This window comes from Cygnus atratus, chromosome 3, assembly GCF_013377495.2.
Source record: "Cygnus atratus isolate AKBS03 ecotype Queensland, Australia chromosome 3, CAtr_DNAZoo_HiC_assembly, whole genome shotgun sequence".
Lineage (NCBI taxonomy): Eukaryota > Metazoa > Chordata > Aves > Anseriformes > Anatidae > Cygnus > Cygnus atratus.
Window position 1 is genome coordinate 64701764 of NC_066364.1, and position 16915 is coordinate 64718678.

A 16915-nucleotide genomic window follows, 5' to 3' on the forward strand; every position below is an offset into this window, starting at 1 on the left:
CCATCATGTAAGTGCAGGGACAGGCAAGTAAAGTTTCCTTCAATATGAAAACACCTAAATGGCAAAGATGATATTCACAAGAAAAAAAAAGACCAACAGTAATTCTAGCAAAACTAAAATTCTAGTTTAGATATAGTCTAACTGGTTTGAATGAAACAAAAGGTCCCCGAATCATAGAAATAGAGCTCTGACAACACGAAGAACATTGAAATCTAACTTTCAAAACCTATAATGCAAAGGGTGGACATAAATTGAGCCCTAAACCTTTAAATAGGCAATTACAATCTGACACAAGCAATTTTTTATCTCCTACATACATTTGCCAACCCAAAAAATCCATCTATCTTTTAAAGATGACAGGCTGCCTTTGATCATCATGCAATGAAACAGTTAAAAGTCCATATTATCTACAAATAATGTTTTATAAACTGATGTTTTTCAATGCATTAAGAGAGCAGTGCTCTGCCAGTGGAATAGTAGATAAAGTAACAGTAATGTGTATATAGTTTGCCACAATGAAAACACCACTTGGGTAGTTAATGTTGCTAATTTTATGTGTAATTGCATGCATAACTACCAGAATTAATTTCCAAGAGTTTGCAGACATTGCTGGGCCAATCCAAATCACTAGCTCATGCTATCTGACATCCTGTCTCTTCCATTTATCAATACATAACATTATGGAGGAGAGTAAAACGCGTGCACTAAGGTAGCTGTGAGTAATATCTGCCATGAGGTCTGGCCCCAAGTGAATGCTCTTCTTAAATTCAGCCACTTGGCAGACTGCATTTACCTCATAAAGTTGAGCAAGGCAATTCAGTAAGTATGCACAATGTGGAAAACTGAGTCTAGAGAAAGTTCAGTCATTTGAGAGGTGAAAGCATTCAAAACAAATTTTTCAGTGTAGCTTTAAAGCAGATATATAACATTGTACTCATCCTTGCCTACCTTATGAAAAGACTATTTTTCACAAACTTCTCAAGCAACTTCTCACAGTATCTTTCTGGACAAAATGTCCAGCACACAGCTACACAAGTACATACATACAATGGGTGAACAGATGGCTGATGGGTTGGTTGGGCTCAAAGCCTTATAGTAAATGGGGTTACATCAGGCTGGCGGCCAGTTACTAGTGGAGTTCCCTGGGGCTCCATTTTGGGGTCATTTCTCCTCAATGCTTTTATAAATGATCTGGACTCAGGATCTGAATGCACATGAAGTAAGTTTGCAGATGATACTAAATTAGGAGGAGCTATTGACTCCCTCGAGGGCAGAGAGGCCTTGCAGAGCGATCTTGACAAACGAGAGGGTTGGGCAATCACCAACCATGTGAAGTTTAACAAGGGCAAGTGCCGGATTCTGCACAGGGGATGACGCAACCCTGGATATATGTAGAGACGAGGGGACAAGAAGCTAGAGAGCATACCCACAGAAAGAGAGCTGGGGGTTCTGGTTGACAGCAATATGAGCCAGCAGTGTGCCCTGGCAGCCATGCAGTGTGCCCATGGCAATGCCATGGCATTGCTAGCTGGTCAAGGGAAGGGATTATCCCGCTCTACTCTGCAGTGGTATGGCCTCACCTCAAATACTGTGTGTAGGTTTGGGCACCACAACATAAGGACATAAAACTATTAGAGCACATCAAAAGAAGGGCTACCAAGATATATGAGAAGCCGCTAAAGTCACTTGGATCATTTGGCCTAGAGAAGAGGAGACTGAGGGGAGGCCTCATGATGGCCTACAGCTTCCTCATGATCTCTTCTCTCTGGAGACAGTGACAGGACCCCAGAGAACAGTGTGGAGCTGCAACAGGGGCAGTTTCAGGCTGGGTGTTAGGAAAAGGTTCTTCACCAAGAGGGTGGTCAGGCACTGGAACAGGCTCCCCAGGGCAGTGGTCAGGGCATGGAGCCTGATGGATTTCAAGAAGTGTTTGGACAATTCTGAGACATAGGGTCTGATTTTTGGGTGGTCCTGTGTGCAGCCAGGAGTTGGACTCAATGATCCTTGTGGGTCCCTTCCAACTCTCGATATTCTATGATTCTGTGAAGACACTGAAAGCTAGAGACTGTAACCAGAAAGGAAAATGGAAGTTGCCCAACAACAAGCAGCAGTCACTATTTAATCCTTGCCAAAAAAAAAAATAAAAAAAATAAGTGCTTAGTGAGTGTCAGGATGGGTTTTGGATGGCCATAGCTTAGTTCTGTTCAGCAGCAAGAAGAGCAGAAGAACAAGAGACAGATAACCTCCCCACAGCCTAATGATCACATAGAGCAGATGTCAGCCAGCACCAACACACAGTCTGTGAGCACCTGAGAGCAAAGCAATCCATCCCCTCCCTCCCCATGTCAGGGTCTTTGTAAAATCTCAGTCTAATATTTCAGCTCTGGGCTGAGATCAAGTGTGGAGACTCAGTCAAAAACCATGTCAAGAATCAGAGTTCTCGACAGTTAGTGAACATCAGCTAAGCCCAGCTCATAAATAAAAGTAAAATCCCACTGTGTAAATCATGATTCTTATAAATATATTCCATTCCTGAAACAGCCCTTAGAGTTAGAGACTGTGTATAACGATTTGGATACCCTGCTTGTAATGTTGATGGCAGTGTCAGACTGGCTCCTCCTTTGCTTCCTTCTTTCCGCATTCTGCCCATAATCTGTTGTTAGGAGACTTCTGTCAGCCATATCATTCTGGGACTTAGAGATTTCTGAAGAGAATACAAAGAGAGAAGTAGCTATAACAAACATTGCAAGCAAATCTGTAGATTTATAGGCAAATAATGCATCTTTCAAACTTTCATCCTACAGTTTCAGTACTCATCTCCTAAGAGTAAGAAAGAGGGGAAGGCAAGTACTTGTCCCATTTTGTATAATTATATTTTGCTTACCTAAATTGTTGTTCTAACTGGAAATTATAGTCTTTACTTCTTTTCTTTATAGCTACTGTAAGGAATTATTTTATGCTATCAAATACAGTTTTCTCGCAGAAATAGCTTCTACAGTCTTTATATATAGTTTGATTTGAAAAGCAGTTTGGTTTGGTTCAGGATAAAAGCAAGATCGTTATAACAACATATAGTGACCAGCCAGTGGAAATTAGAAAGAGTATATTGGAAAATATTTAGAAATTAATCCAAAACATGGACGAAAGTAGAGATATTATGTACTCTGGTCCCAAACCACACATAATTTTAAGAACAGAAGTAGCCCTCATTGACTTCAATTAACATTAGTCATACAAATAAGCTTATGTCCACCCTTAAGTATGTGATTGAATTAGCACTTTCCTATAGATTTATTTGACAATATACTAGATATTAGCACAATTGGACATTTAGTGCATCACTTTTTGTTTCTTACTCCTTAGGGTACAGTCAGAACTTCATTTAAAGGGAAGGGCAGCATTCATGTATGATTTCTGGGGTTAAAAACCAGTAGGCTTAGCAGCAGACACTTTGTTGTAAATCCTCCAGTCTCTCACAAAGAATTAATAATTTTTAAGTGGTACACAAAATAGCTATCACATGTTTAATTCATTCAGAATAAATATTTCTCCCATAACATAAATCTCTGTGGAGGAACCTCAGACAGTAGACAATACGTCATTATTTGGTACTTAAAAACAATGGCACTCTTAAGGGTGATTTTTAAAGCCACTTTGGGTTAGTTTTGTTCTTAGCAGCAATCAATTGTCAGATGTTTACTGTACTCTGTGTGCACCATTAAGGCATCACATGACATATTCATAGGCAAGCTCAATTAAGTCATCTCTCACTGTAAATCAAACCAGATTTTTAAAATACACAGTGAAGTCAGAGACCATAAAAGAGACTGGAGTGAGATATCTAATGGAGTAAACATAATTTGAGTAGTTTAACAAAAGCTTCCCTCATACTCTCTTAAAACGAACAAGTTACAAAACAGATTATAGTGAGGGGAAAAAAAAAAAGCATATTCATTTTTCAGAACTATTCCTCCCTCCTTCAGCACCTCTGCACAGATAGATAGTATAATGGGCACTATCACTAGTTGCAAGAGCAATTTTGCACTGCAAATAAAACTACAACTAGCAACTCATTTCACGTCCCCCCAAATAGCAACCATTGGATTATAATCTCCCATTGCTGCCAAACTGTGCCAGAACAGGAGGTAATACCATCAAAAACAGACTGTACAACAGAGGCATTGTGCTGCACACGCTAATCCTTTGTTCCTGCTGCTCTCAGACATGCACACACACTGGCTGCAGCGATAGAATCAGAGTCAGGTTCAGAACGAGGTTCTCCACATTTATTTACTGCAATACCCAAGAGCTGGGTGTATGACATACCTCTGCAAACCAGGACATTTTTATCGAGATAAGATATAGGGCACTAAGTTTAGACACTTGTGACTGAAAGCATTTATCATCACAGTACCGGGTTTTATTAAGAGACCACATTGTCTGAAAAAGCTGTTTTCTTTGGTCAAGGAACCTAAGCCTTTCTCTCTAAAGGACCTTCTATACCTTTTAATTATTGACTTTAGTGATTGTAGCAGCCTGTTATTTTCTCACAAATTAAAAGGTTCTTATCCTAACTGAGGATGACAGCAATTGAGTGGGGTTTCACATACAGAAGAGCTGACCTAACAACTTGCTGCCGTACCCCTCTGCAACCACTGCTTTGTGCTCCCTGGCTCCTGGCCACATGGCCCAGCACCCACTATTGTGCAGGCTCCAACCTTCAGCCTATTTAACTCAATAAAGCAGCAGAAAACTACCCATTTGTTTGGTCTGCTCTTTTAATTAGCTAAATTAGCTTCCAGAGAGGTCTAGAAACACTGGTGCTAATTCAGGTTAAGCAATGGCAGCATGAGACCAGAAACATGACAGAGGAAAGATGCGGGGGGAGTAGGACCTTCCTTTTACTATTAAAGTCGCTTGCTGCAGTCCTGATGGGGTCTGGACTGCAGTCCAGTAACTGCAGGTTATGACCAGGCTGCAAACTAACAGAAAGCAGAGGAAATTAATTTGCATCCAACTCTGTGCTGCTTCGGCTATGCAATTCCAGTAACGAAGTATCCTATGGCACCCTGCACCACACTTCTGTTCAGGGGAGGCAGATATTATGTCTCTGCATATCTTTAATATTTGTTCATATATACACAACATTAAATTTGTGTAGTTAATAGGATTGATGGAAGAAGTCAGAGGAAACTGTGATTAAGGGCTAAGAAAAGAGTTAGGGGGAAACACTAAAGCCATATTTATTCAGGTCTAGTCTTATATTTGGGGTTGTCTAAGATGAAGCTAGTAAGAAAATGCTAAGGTTGGTTCAAATGCATGCAAATCTGCAAGCTCCTGTAATCTTCATAAAGCTCAGAGGTAGTTTTCCTCTGGTCATTGATGCCTTCAATCTCTTCTTCACACAGACAGGCTGTCCCCAGTGTAGTAAGCCTTAGAGGTACATACACAGCCTGCAGCCTAAAGAACAACAGGCAGCAAAAGTGAATGGAAGGAACCAAAAGTATCAGAATGAACAAAGAGTTAGGACTGGCAGGTTCTTAAAAGTGCACACTGAAAAAAAAAAAAAAAAAGGAAAAAAAATACCACTGGACAGACTGAGAAAGAAGACCTCTTGAAAAATGCTAGAGAAATAAAATGTTAAACAATAAAATGTTAAACTCTACTTCCATTACACGATAGGTTCACTCACGGGATCAGTTGAGTTCAGTTAAATAGTTAACATGAAGATCACCACAGGAGAAGGTAGGTATTACTCTGTAGTAACTTGAGTTAAATACACTGCATCTGAACATCCAGTAAACTTTAAAATAACATTATGCAGTCTTTTTACATCTTTACAAGAAAGGCATTTTTGGTTGGTAGCATCAGCTTATTAAATAAACAGCAGAATACTGAAGGAGAATTAGACTTACTGTATTATTTTTCTGCTTGGCTCAGTCTTGGCATTAGTCATTTCAACCATTAGTCAATACCCTTTGTTTATAACTATCTTACGGACATCAATTTGGCCCAAAAAAATGAAGCATTTGACTAAGTTATCCTAGGATGACAAAGTAGTGAAATCTACTTACTTTTTATACGCGTTGTGAGAGACAAGAACAAGTTTTCCACAGATTTATTAAAACTTTTGGACTGACTGAGATCCTGCAGATGAGAGTCCATGAGTAAGAAAACATAGTATTTGCTGTTTTAAAGTTTCCATGGTCACATAACAAGCAAATGGTAAGTGTGCCCTACTATCCTGTCCACTAGCAACTCTTATGCAAAAGCTGTAACACAAACCATCAAAATCACTTTTTTTTCTCTCAGCAATCAAAGTAACACACAATAATGATCGCTTTATCAATAACTGCTGAATATCGTAGGATCACAACATCACCCAGGCTGGAGGGAAGCTCAAAAGGTCTAAATCCAACCTCCCAGTTGCAGCAGGCTCAGCTGTGAGCTCAGACCAGGTTGCTCAGTGCTCTCTCCTGTTGGGCCTTGAAACTCTCCAGGCAGAGATTATAGAGACCACACAGCATCTCTGGGCAACCTGATCTGCTGCCTAACCATCCTCAGGGCGAGGAAGGGATTCCTGGATTATGGTCTGAACCTCTCTTATTTCGACTTGTGCCTGTTGTGTCCCCTCCTCCTGCCATGAACTGTTGGGAAGAGCCCAGCTCTGTCATCTTGCTGACCCCCCCATAAATGCTAAAGAGGTCAGATCCACTAAAGCCATCTTTGCCCCAGGTTGAAGAAGCCCCAGTCCACCAGCTTTTCCTTACAGAAGTGCTTGAACCCCACCCTTCTTGGTGCCTCTCTACTAAACGTGCTCCCAATTCACCAATATCTTTCCTATTCTATAGTGAGGAATCCAAAACCAGAGGCAGTACTCTAGATGCAAGTGCCAAGTAGAAGGGGTTAATCACTTCCCTCAACAACTGAGAACTAATTGAAAACATGTCTCATGAGACTCCAACCTACTACCAATACAGCATAAAAAAAGTGACAGAAGCAGAAGACAGTTTTTATATTGCAATATGATGTTAGAGCAGCTGTTGCCGTTTACTGCATTTCTGCAGACAGTCTTTTCATATGATGGCCCTCTAAGAGGTGCACGAATATGTACTTATATTTCACACATATGTACATTTACCTTCGCGTTACTTCCTGCAGAGCATTCAGTGAAAGGAGGTGGAGTTGGAGGTACAACAGAAATTTTACTAGAAATGTAAGAGACAACAAACAGTGCAAAAATCAATGTATTATGCTAATAAATGGATAAATGAGCCAAATACATGCACAGTATCTTTATTATCTGTCTCTCCTGAAATATGAGGATCTGGGTTAAGATCTTGTGTCTTTAAGAGCTGCAGCACAGGCTTACTGCCTGTGCTTGTAAGAATTAAGATTGCCTTTCTATCTTCTCTAGGCAGAATTATTAACTTACAACAGTGAGAAAGATCTAATTCAGGACAGACTTTGTTTGGCAGCATTACAATTTGTGTCCCAAGTGCTGAAACACAACCCATGTGTAACGTGCCCCATTTCTGTTTCAGAGATGTTGTCAGAAAACAGCTATCTTTATTTACAATACTGTAAAGACCCTTCCTTGCCTGGGCCCAGGGCTGTCAGAGCCCTTTTACAGCATTCCAGCCATTTCGTCTGTTGTAAATAGCCCTGGTCTGTTAAAGAAAAAAAAAAAAAAAATCTGACTACAGTCTGTTATCACAAAACAATCACAGACCCTAAAGGCAGCCAGTAAAGTTTGATTTGCTTTTACTTTTACTGTATCTAGGTAAAAGCAAGGCCTTATGCAGCCCAGTTTAGGATCTTATCTATCTGTCTACAAGTTTCTATCTTATGCAGCTATGCTTTGCCAGATAATTATCAGAAAATTGTTGCCATCTTTGTATCTTTTTTTTTTTTTTTAAAGGAATAGGTTTTCTTTTGTACAACATAGTTTAAGTAGACTGTTATTGCATTACATATCACTGGTAATATCTTAGGCATAGTTATGCTTAGGCCTCAAACCTTCAAAATATTTATTCAGTATAAAGTGGATTTTTTACTTGTATTAAATTTTGGTAAACAGATGCATCTTCCTGCATACAGAGTTTCTTGTCTCATACTTACTCTGAAACTACTGAATCAGCAAAATCTGCCATTGAGCAAATATAAATACTATTATACATAATAATTGCTATACCTAATAATTATTATACCTGATAATTTTCACCTCTCATCATTTGAATGTAGTGTGTAAATTTGAATGATACTGATGAAAATAGGTAAACAGAAAATATAAGGAGATATAACAAAAATATTGCACATTCCTTCATTTCAAATAAATAAGAAACTATTACTCTAAAAATAATACTCTCTTCCATGCTTGAGATCCTTTCTATGTGTTGCCAAGAGATAACAGTGTCAATTTTTCTATGCTTTTTTATCTGTACTCAAAAGGTAAGGAAATGTATTCTTTATAATCAAAAAATACAAACTCCTGGCTGGTTTATAACATACAACCTATTGCCTATATGAAGTCTCAGTGTTCTAGGACCTTTTGTCCTTTTATCCTTTTATGAGTCTTACCTCAGTTTCTGATAAGATTTCAAGAGCTTTGCACCAGCTGTTTCATGTCTGCCTGTGAAGGAGAGGGGGGGAAAAAAAGGTCACTTTGCAACAACAGCAGTTACCAATGCTTGCCTGCATAGCACTTCTTAAAATCAGTGCCTTTTCAGGAACTCCCCTGTATTTACAGAAGTTCATGCACATGCAAATGAGGAGCGAAATCAATCCCCATCTCACATATCAATATATACGCCAGGCAACACACGTCTCTCCTGCAACACAAATTCTGTCATGATTTCACCTTCCCCTTTTTCAGGGGGCACATTCAGCCTAGCTCTTCACAAACCCTGAGGACGATCACGTAGGGATGCTAATAGGCCTACTTCTTCAGGTTGCTAAGTGCCCTAGGCCTCCTGAGGGCTAGGAAGCAGGTAGTGCATGGAAATGCAATTAAACCATAAAATTCAAACACTATGGAAAGCTTGAAAATATGGTGCAAGAGTAGGCACGTTGTAATTTCTTGCTTCTTATGAAAAATTCTTTCATTTTTATCTACTAGAGAACTAAACAGCTGTGGTGATGGACTAGCTCACAAACACAGGCAAAAAACCTTTGCTAAGGCTGTCCCTGTAGGGAAACAGCAACCATGTCACATTCCTCAGGTGAGCAGCCACATGATGTAAAGAACAGCAAGGAGCAAGCGCTCCATCAGGCACGAACAATGAAGGCTCATGAAAATGTAGCTTGTTCCTGAGTAATCACAAACAGAAAGAAGGGCCAAATGCATGCAACAAACAGCCAGCTGGACTGGTTTTAATCACTAATCATTCCTAATAATAACAATACAGACAGCAGCACGAGACCCATGCATTGCTGGAGACATCATTAATTATATTACTTACATACAAGTAGCATATCCTGGTGGTGGTAGAAACAATAATCAACTTACTGATGTTACAAATTTCAAACATAACTCCAGAGTTAATGCTCTATTATTAATATGTAATATTTGATATCTTGAGCTACTGTAGCATTAAATGATTTCTTAGATTTTTAACTTACTAGTCAGTAAAGGCAATCTACCACTTTTATGAGAATACAATTTTTAGATAGAAGCTACAGAAAATTAATAAAAAGCACACACACGTAACATTTTTTGACTCTGCAACATGAGAAAACTTCACTGTAAAATGTACTGTTTCAGTTTAACTTATTTTGCAGTGAATACATCGCTTGTGTTATATTATTACACCAGAAGAGGGCACTGCCTCTCCAGGCTTGAAGGATACATAGCTAAGATGAATGCTGTTTGAAAGTTTTCAATTTTTTAACTCCTTTAACTACATCAGTTGGTCTAATCAAAGGAACCAAACAAAACATATTTCTCCCTACAGGCTTACCTTCTGTATATCCTTAGAACTTTGTGACTTCAACAACTTTACTATTAGATTAACTAAGCAAAATGCTTCAAAGTACCCACAAAGCTTTGATAATGCAAGGTGAGAACTTTTTCACTGGAAAGAGGGACATTCAGTGCCTTGCAATATCAGGTTCAATATCTGAGAACAACATATTTTCTAGTAACTGTTAGAGAATGTTAAAATTACCAGCTTTAGACTCTCTAAAAGAATATGAGAAAAAATTATTAACAATGGTTATGGAATACAACTGCACTTTAAAAGATTGGTCAACTAATACATTAAAATTAGAAATTGTCTTAGCTAGAACGGAATTAAGTGATTTATTTATTTATTTCTAAATGAATTGTTTAGCAGAAACTGCAATTCAGTTTCTTAATATGTTAGCCGCTACCTTTGGCAAATAACTACTACTCAAGATTTGCCTGATTACATTCTTCCATTTATAAACTTCTTATTCAAGTCTCCCAAGATATATTTAAGGTCCAGTGCTTTCCTTTTTACCAGCTATTCTTAAATTTAAGTCAGATACAGATATTGCAAGTGAAATTGTAATATTAAGGTACAGTCGTGTACAAAAGGGAAATAGCTGCCTATCTGAAGTGGAGCTTTAACAGAAAGATAAAGGAAATCCTCTCCACCTCATTAGTCACTGCAGGTGAAAAATGAAGACTAACAGCTCCTTGATTTGTGAATCACATTCCCATAGGGCAATCCATCCACATCCTCTATAATTTCTTTTAGTGCTTTGTATTTTTAATTGCACTGAAAAGACTGAACAGAAGGCAAATGCACAGCTGGCTGAATGTAAAGAAACAGTAGGTGTTTAGCTTTCTGTTGATTTACAACTATGCATGTTTCTCTATTCCACTCCATCATTTCTTTAAGCTTTGAAACTTTCTGAGCGAAAACAACCTAAGTTTTAACTTTGACAAACAATGAATGCAAGATCATTTCCGTCCTGCACATATATTTTGACATTTCCATACTTACTTCACGTGTCATTGAATTTCTTAGTAGCCTTACATGTTCATTTATCCAAATCGATATGGCCAATAGTTTTCTTATTCTGATTACTCACACAAAATAAATTATACTTTCAAATGCTTTCTGCTAGCTTGCATTTACGCTTCATTTATTGTACAGGCAGACAAGGCAAGATAACTTCTGAGAGGTCTCCCACCAAATGTATGAAACATTAAATATAGTAGTAGACTACATTCTATATTTTACTTAAATGAGGACTACAAAATGCACAACAGTTTATGGCCTGTTCCAGTGATTACCTTCATCTGGATATTTCTTTGCTCTTTCCTCAAAAAACCATTCACCAGCCTTTACTTTCACATCTCTGAAAAACAAGCAAAACATATTTGAATGAATAAAGTGCATTTCTTGAAGTGTTTAGTAACCACTTAACCATCCAACAGTCCTTAATCCTACCAGAAAACGAAGATTTCGTGACTGCTCACAACATTGACTGATCTTGCTGTGAGTTTGCAAACAAAGGGCTCCCTCCACTCTTCTCTTCTATTTTTTTTTATTATTATTTTTTTCCCTTGCTCCTCCTTTTTTTTGTGTGGGACTGCTCATGTAAAACAACAAATTCTGCTCTAGGCAGAGATCTGAAACAAAATTCCTGGGCCTGCCGTTCCATGCACTGCTTTATTCTATGTTAAAACAGACAAACTATAGGATTCCTTTAGAAAATATGACATACCAGCTCCATTCACATTTATGCCTCTTCTAGGTGAAAGCACAGGCATTGTCAGTACATGAGGCTTTTTTAATTTTGTATTTTGTAAACACAACAAACACGTTTAAACAACTGGGTGGAAGCGTACACAGGGACAGGTGAATGATGGCTTTCCTATGAGATATTCAGCTACTCCTGAAACCTCTGACAGGCCATGTTCTGGCACCAGGAGGCCTCTCCAAAGGCCTCTTCCCTCTGGCATGGGCTTGCAGGCCAGTGCTGCCTGGCCTGCCCTTCCCTGCTGCCCCAAGCTGTCTGGGGACATGGCAGCACTCTCGGCACACGGAGCAGGAAGACGGCAACCTGCCTCTGCCCATCCATGGCACAGCTTCAGTCCTCTCGGCCCTGTGTCAGCATCACCCGACCCGGTGCTTTCTGTCAGCTCCATGAGGTACATGAATTTTGAAACTGCTGAAACCTCTCTATTGCTTTTTACCACTCAGTGTCAATTGCGTGAGAAATAAAGTCAGATGCCCCAAATAATTTACTGTGTGGGACTGCAATATTTGTCTGTAGGAGAGACTCTCAGTAGTGCTGCTGATGGTAGTGTTTTGTTCAGAATAAACAACTCTAGCAGTAACCAAGACTTAAAATTATGGTTGCCCAGGACCTGAAAATCAGCTCTTACATTTCTTAGTCACCCTATTTTTCCCTCACCAGAGTAAACAAAAGGTGCTGACTAGTATTTACCACACTGCTGCATTTCCCAAGATTTGCAGCCCTCATGCAAAGCTAACTGAAGGCAACTGAAGAAGTGTGACCGAGTTTAATGGACTTCGCACTGGGACTAAGCAAGATCAAATGTGAATCCTGTACCATTTCTTTGCTATAATGTCTATTCCACCGAAAAATTCCTCTGCATCAGCAAGATAGAAAATACAACTTCCTCAAAGTCAGAATGTTTTTTAAAATCCATTTATATAACACCTTCCCGTTTTCACCATTAAATATTTGGACAAACTTATGAAATAATTAAGGGTTCACAGCACTATGACAAGGCAGTTTAATAACTAGCTGCTCTCTAGAGATTTCCAAATGATCTGAAACTAATTTAAAAGAATAACAAGTGGAGGGAACGATCTAGACAGAAAGAAAGTTTACTTTTTAACCTTTCTTTTTAGTGCTTATAGCATGAGGTACAGATAGTATAATTTTTGATGTATAAATAAACAGACAAATAAATGATGTATAAACAGATGTATAAAGTTTGATACACACATTAAAAATTTAGCAACTGCTTTGTACTAAATATAGGTGAGGCTAATTTGCCTATTTTATGTGTAAGCTGCAAAATAAACTGAGGATTCAGAGAGCTTCTTTTCAGTGATGGTTTACAGTCTCTTCTAAAGCATAGAAAATTACTTCAATTTACTAGTAGAAATTCATTTAGCTTAAGACTGCTACTTTGCCTTAAATTTCCCAGGCATTATTTAAACGTCATTTTGGCATCTTAAGAGGGAATAAAGTGGTGCATTACTCTTGTGTTGGCATAAAGTAAAATTCCACCCAAATTCTCCCCCTTTATACACTGATTTATATCATCTAGCACAACCATTGACTCATTTTCAAGACTTGCTGTCTTTGCATACAGAATAATAAATATTTTTCATCAAAGGTGGAAAGATATCATCACCATTTGGTTTAACAAGACTCTGATTAATAGAAGGGACTATGATGGAGTGTTTTGATATGAAAATTGTACTAATACAGTAAAAGAAAGATTGCTTCCTGTTTCCAGGAAAACAAAACCAAGGTGACATAGTAAAGGAAAAAAAAAACACAACAAATTCAGCGTAAACAAACTTGGATCTCTGTTCTGACCATATTTTAAAAGTTGCTGATAGTGTTATTAACATATTTTTAAAAAATATATACAAAATATGACTTCACACTATTCATTAATCCAGGTTTCTCACCTCTGCAGTATGAAGCAAATAATAATAATGACTAGGAAATTGTCAAGCAATTGGCTATACTATGTAGAAAAAGCACCTTCAACAACTAGCTTTGATGCATGTCAGATATTGACTCAGGAGCACGAGTGCCATCTAGAGTTCAGTTATTAAGACTGTTCTGTGTTTTGCAATTAACATCTTTGTAAAAGAGGTGACGCCACCTCTGGCCTACCCTGAAGTTCCATTTTGCTGAACACAGGAAGGGAAGTCCTGACTACATGAAGAGCAAGGCCAAATTCCTACCAACTTCTTTGCTGCCAGGACTTCATCCAACATTTTCATTCTACGAGAGGTTTTGGTTCATTAACTGTTTAAAGCAACAGATACACACACAAACTGCATATCCAGCATTTAAACCAATGTAAACAAAATCAGCATAAACAAGAACTTATCAAAACCATTAACATTTCTTACCCATGAGCATAACAAACAGTGCATTTCCAAATGCAGGGGTTCAGGCAGACACGGCATTCAGAGCACACTCGATGACTACACCCGTTGCATACTGCACCTCTGTTCATCAACAACCCAAGGGATTTCTGACATCGGGCACAAGATCTCTCCTGGTATTCATGGCTTACATTTCTTGCCCCTTTCCATCGAAGCTGCTGCAGCTGCATTTTCAATTTCCTAATCAGCCACGTAAAAATAAATAAAATAAGACAAAACAGAACAAAACAAGACCCATGTAGGTCACAAGCTAATGCCCTGTTTGCGCAATGTCACTACCAGCTGGAACTATACCTTCAAGTTTGACCTTATTGTGGGCACTGTCTGAAGGCGTCTGCACACAGCATTTTTTGCACTATGGCTATATATGCAACCACAACTGTGCATACAGAGTAATAGGCTAGCATAAGTGGGGTCCTGTTCACGTCAGTCACGTACACTCAGGACAGAGCACCAAAATTATGTATGCGAGTGTTCATGTCATTCACATACAAAAATTGAGACTAAATTGTGGTCACTTTTGGTGATGTTTATTATCATATTTATCAAGATTATTTGACAACAAACAACACCTGAAGGTCAAATAAAAAATACATCTGACCAAAATATCTAAACCTTTCCCTTTCGTTAACCTTGCTTCCATGACAAGTACCAAGAGTCAAGATCTATGTTTTTGTTACCTACATCACCAACAGATGTCAGTGACTTTCTAACTAATTCAGATTTTGTTTATAAGCCCTTACTTACTTTTCACAATCATTTTATAAGTCCAGTTATATATACACAAACATTTGCTGTAAACAACGGTTAAGTTTCCACATTTAAGTACGACTACAAACTTCTAACTTAGCAATACAAATACCTTGTTTTGTATGGGGATGCACTGTGACAAAGCAGTGTTCAAACTGCAAGGAAACCCTTACACAAGAGCTAATACAAAGCAAATAAAATGCTGAAGGATTATCCTTTATCCTTCACTACTGAGACACTTGTATAGTGTGAAATAGTTAAATAAAATCCTTTTCCTAGACAATGTCACCTATTGACATCCTCTGAGAAAGCACAGTACTCTTGCTCTCTGTCGAATAGGAGAAGGAACAGAGATGAATTCAGCACAATGAGGAGGTATCCAACAATTCTTAACTTCAGTCTTGGCACAACATAAGTTAAATAAGCCAGCCACAGATCTGAAAGTGTTCTTCATTATCAGGACTGTATAGGCATATGTAGGAGCACGATGAGGATGTCATAAAGCCCTCACTGAGGAAGAAATACAGGTAGCAACTGAACTTTCTACAAATCCTAGAACTAAAAATCATTAAGTAGATTATTCACAGAGCAGTATTTGACCATCTTTAATACAGAGTAGTCAGTAGCATGGTAAATCCAAGAGGCTCTGGATAACCCCTCATTTTCCCAAAGAATAAAAACTTAGTATTAACAACAAATAAAAGAAGGAATACACCCAGAAGGACAGCAAAGCGAAAGAAAAGTACTCCTGAGGAAAAAAAAAAAAAAAAAGGATCAGAAATGCATGAAAAGGGGAGTGTCAGATACCTTACTCTTTCTTCCTCTGTTTTTCTCACCATCTGGTCACGGTACAGGACTTCTAGAACAGCCTCTCGCTCCAATTCTTTAAGGAAGTTTAGATTAAATTCACAGGCCATTTTTGCCAAACTCCACTTATTTTGCAGACTCCTGACACACTGCTCTACTATATTCAAAATGATGGATACTACTTTAGAGAATATAATGTGGCTCTCGAGATCTGAGTGTTTATCAAGAGTCTGTCTTCTTCCTTGATTGGTGATATGTTTCACTGTGTCATACACTTGAGGGAAAAAATAACTATGCCTGTCTTCACACAAGTGATCATTTAAGCATCTCTGCTACCCAGGGAATATGAACAGTTACAAGGTCACAGCACTTGACTTTTTCATATCAAAGAACTTCTTGTTCTTCTTCTTTTTTTTTTTTTTTTTTTTCTTTTGCTGAGAGTGGTTCCAAAAGGGATGCGAGCATGCAGCAAGGTCCCAGGTACGGCTTTAGCTATCACCAGGAGGCAGCATGAAGGATTTGGGGAAATGGTTTGCCTTACTTGGTCTTGTAGATTTGGAATTCCATGATCTAGGGAAAAAAATAACACATCATTGTCCCTTCTCCTCACTTCTTCAAGACATTTCAAATAGCATTTGAGTAATACTTTCTGTAGACCACATTTTGCTATACTCAGTCCTTTCATACAGGAATTCAGACACGGGAGAGGTTTCAAGACAGTGCTGTTCTTTAGAGAGTCTCACTGTAATGTCCTTTAACACTCAGCCACATATCTCCGTATTTTTCAGGTAGTCAACATGAAACAACCAACAAAGATTATCTTAGTTTCAAGCACAGGCCTCGAGGCGCCATGACAGGAAAAGCCATGCTGGTTGAGACAGAAATGCCCCTTTCTAATCTCATCTTACTGAAAAGACAAAATACCACAAGCCTAAGAGAAAGAAGAGAAATACGCTTTGAGAGTCGTTTCTAATAATAACCTGATTTCTGTTAAGACTAGATAAAGCATTTATCACACAATAATGCCATTATCTTTGTTAATGCACGCCAACGCTAAAGAGTTAAGATGGGTAATATTTCTAGCTCAGCGCACTAACAACTTTTGTATCAAACTGATGATATTAATGTACAAATATAGGAGAAGTATAAAAATCAAAACAGATTCACAACCATGCTTTGGATATATTTTATAACCTTCACTTTTGTAAAACTCTTACTAA

At 38.4% G+C, this 16915-nt stretch overlaps 1 protein-coding gene across 1 annotated transcript in view; it reads right to left on the bottom strand.

The window, feature by feature from the left end:
• The window catches only part of SYTL3 (synaptotagmin like 3), a 31800-nt gene extending 15995 nt beyond the window's left edge, over window positions 1-15805 (bottom strand). The window contains exons 1-7 of the mRNA XM_035538511.2: window positions 15696-15805; window positions 14103-14318; window positions 11264-11328; window positions 8581-8632; window positions 7142-7208; window positions 6075-6147; window positions 2580-2704 (exon numbers count right to left, since the gene is read on the bottom strand). Coding sequence (XP_035394404.1) covers window positions 2580-2704; window positions 6075-6147; window positions 7142-7208; window positions 8581-8632; window positions 11264-11328; window positions 14103-14318; window positions 15696-15805 — 708 coding nt within the window. The remainder of the gene's footprint in view (window positions 1-2579; window positions 2705-6074; window positions 6148-7141; window positions 7209-8580; window positions 8633-11263; window positions 11329-14102; window positions 14319-15695) is intronic.
• Window positions 15806-16915: the final 1110 nt, after the last annotated feature.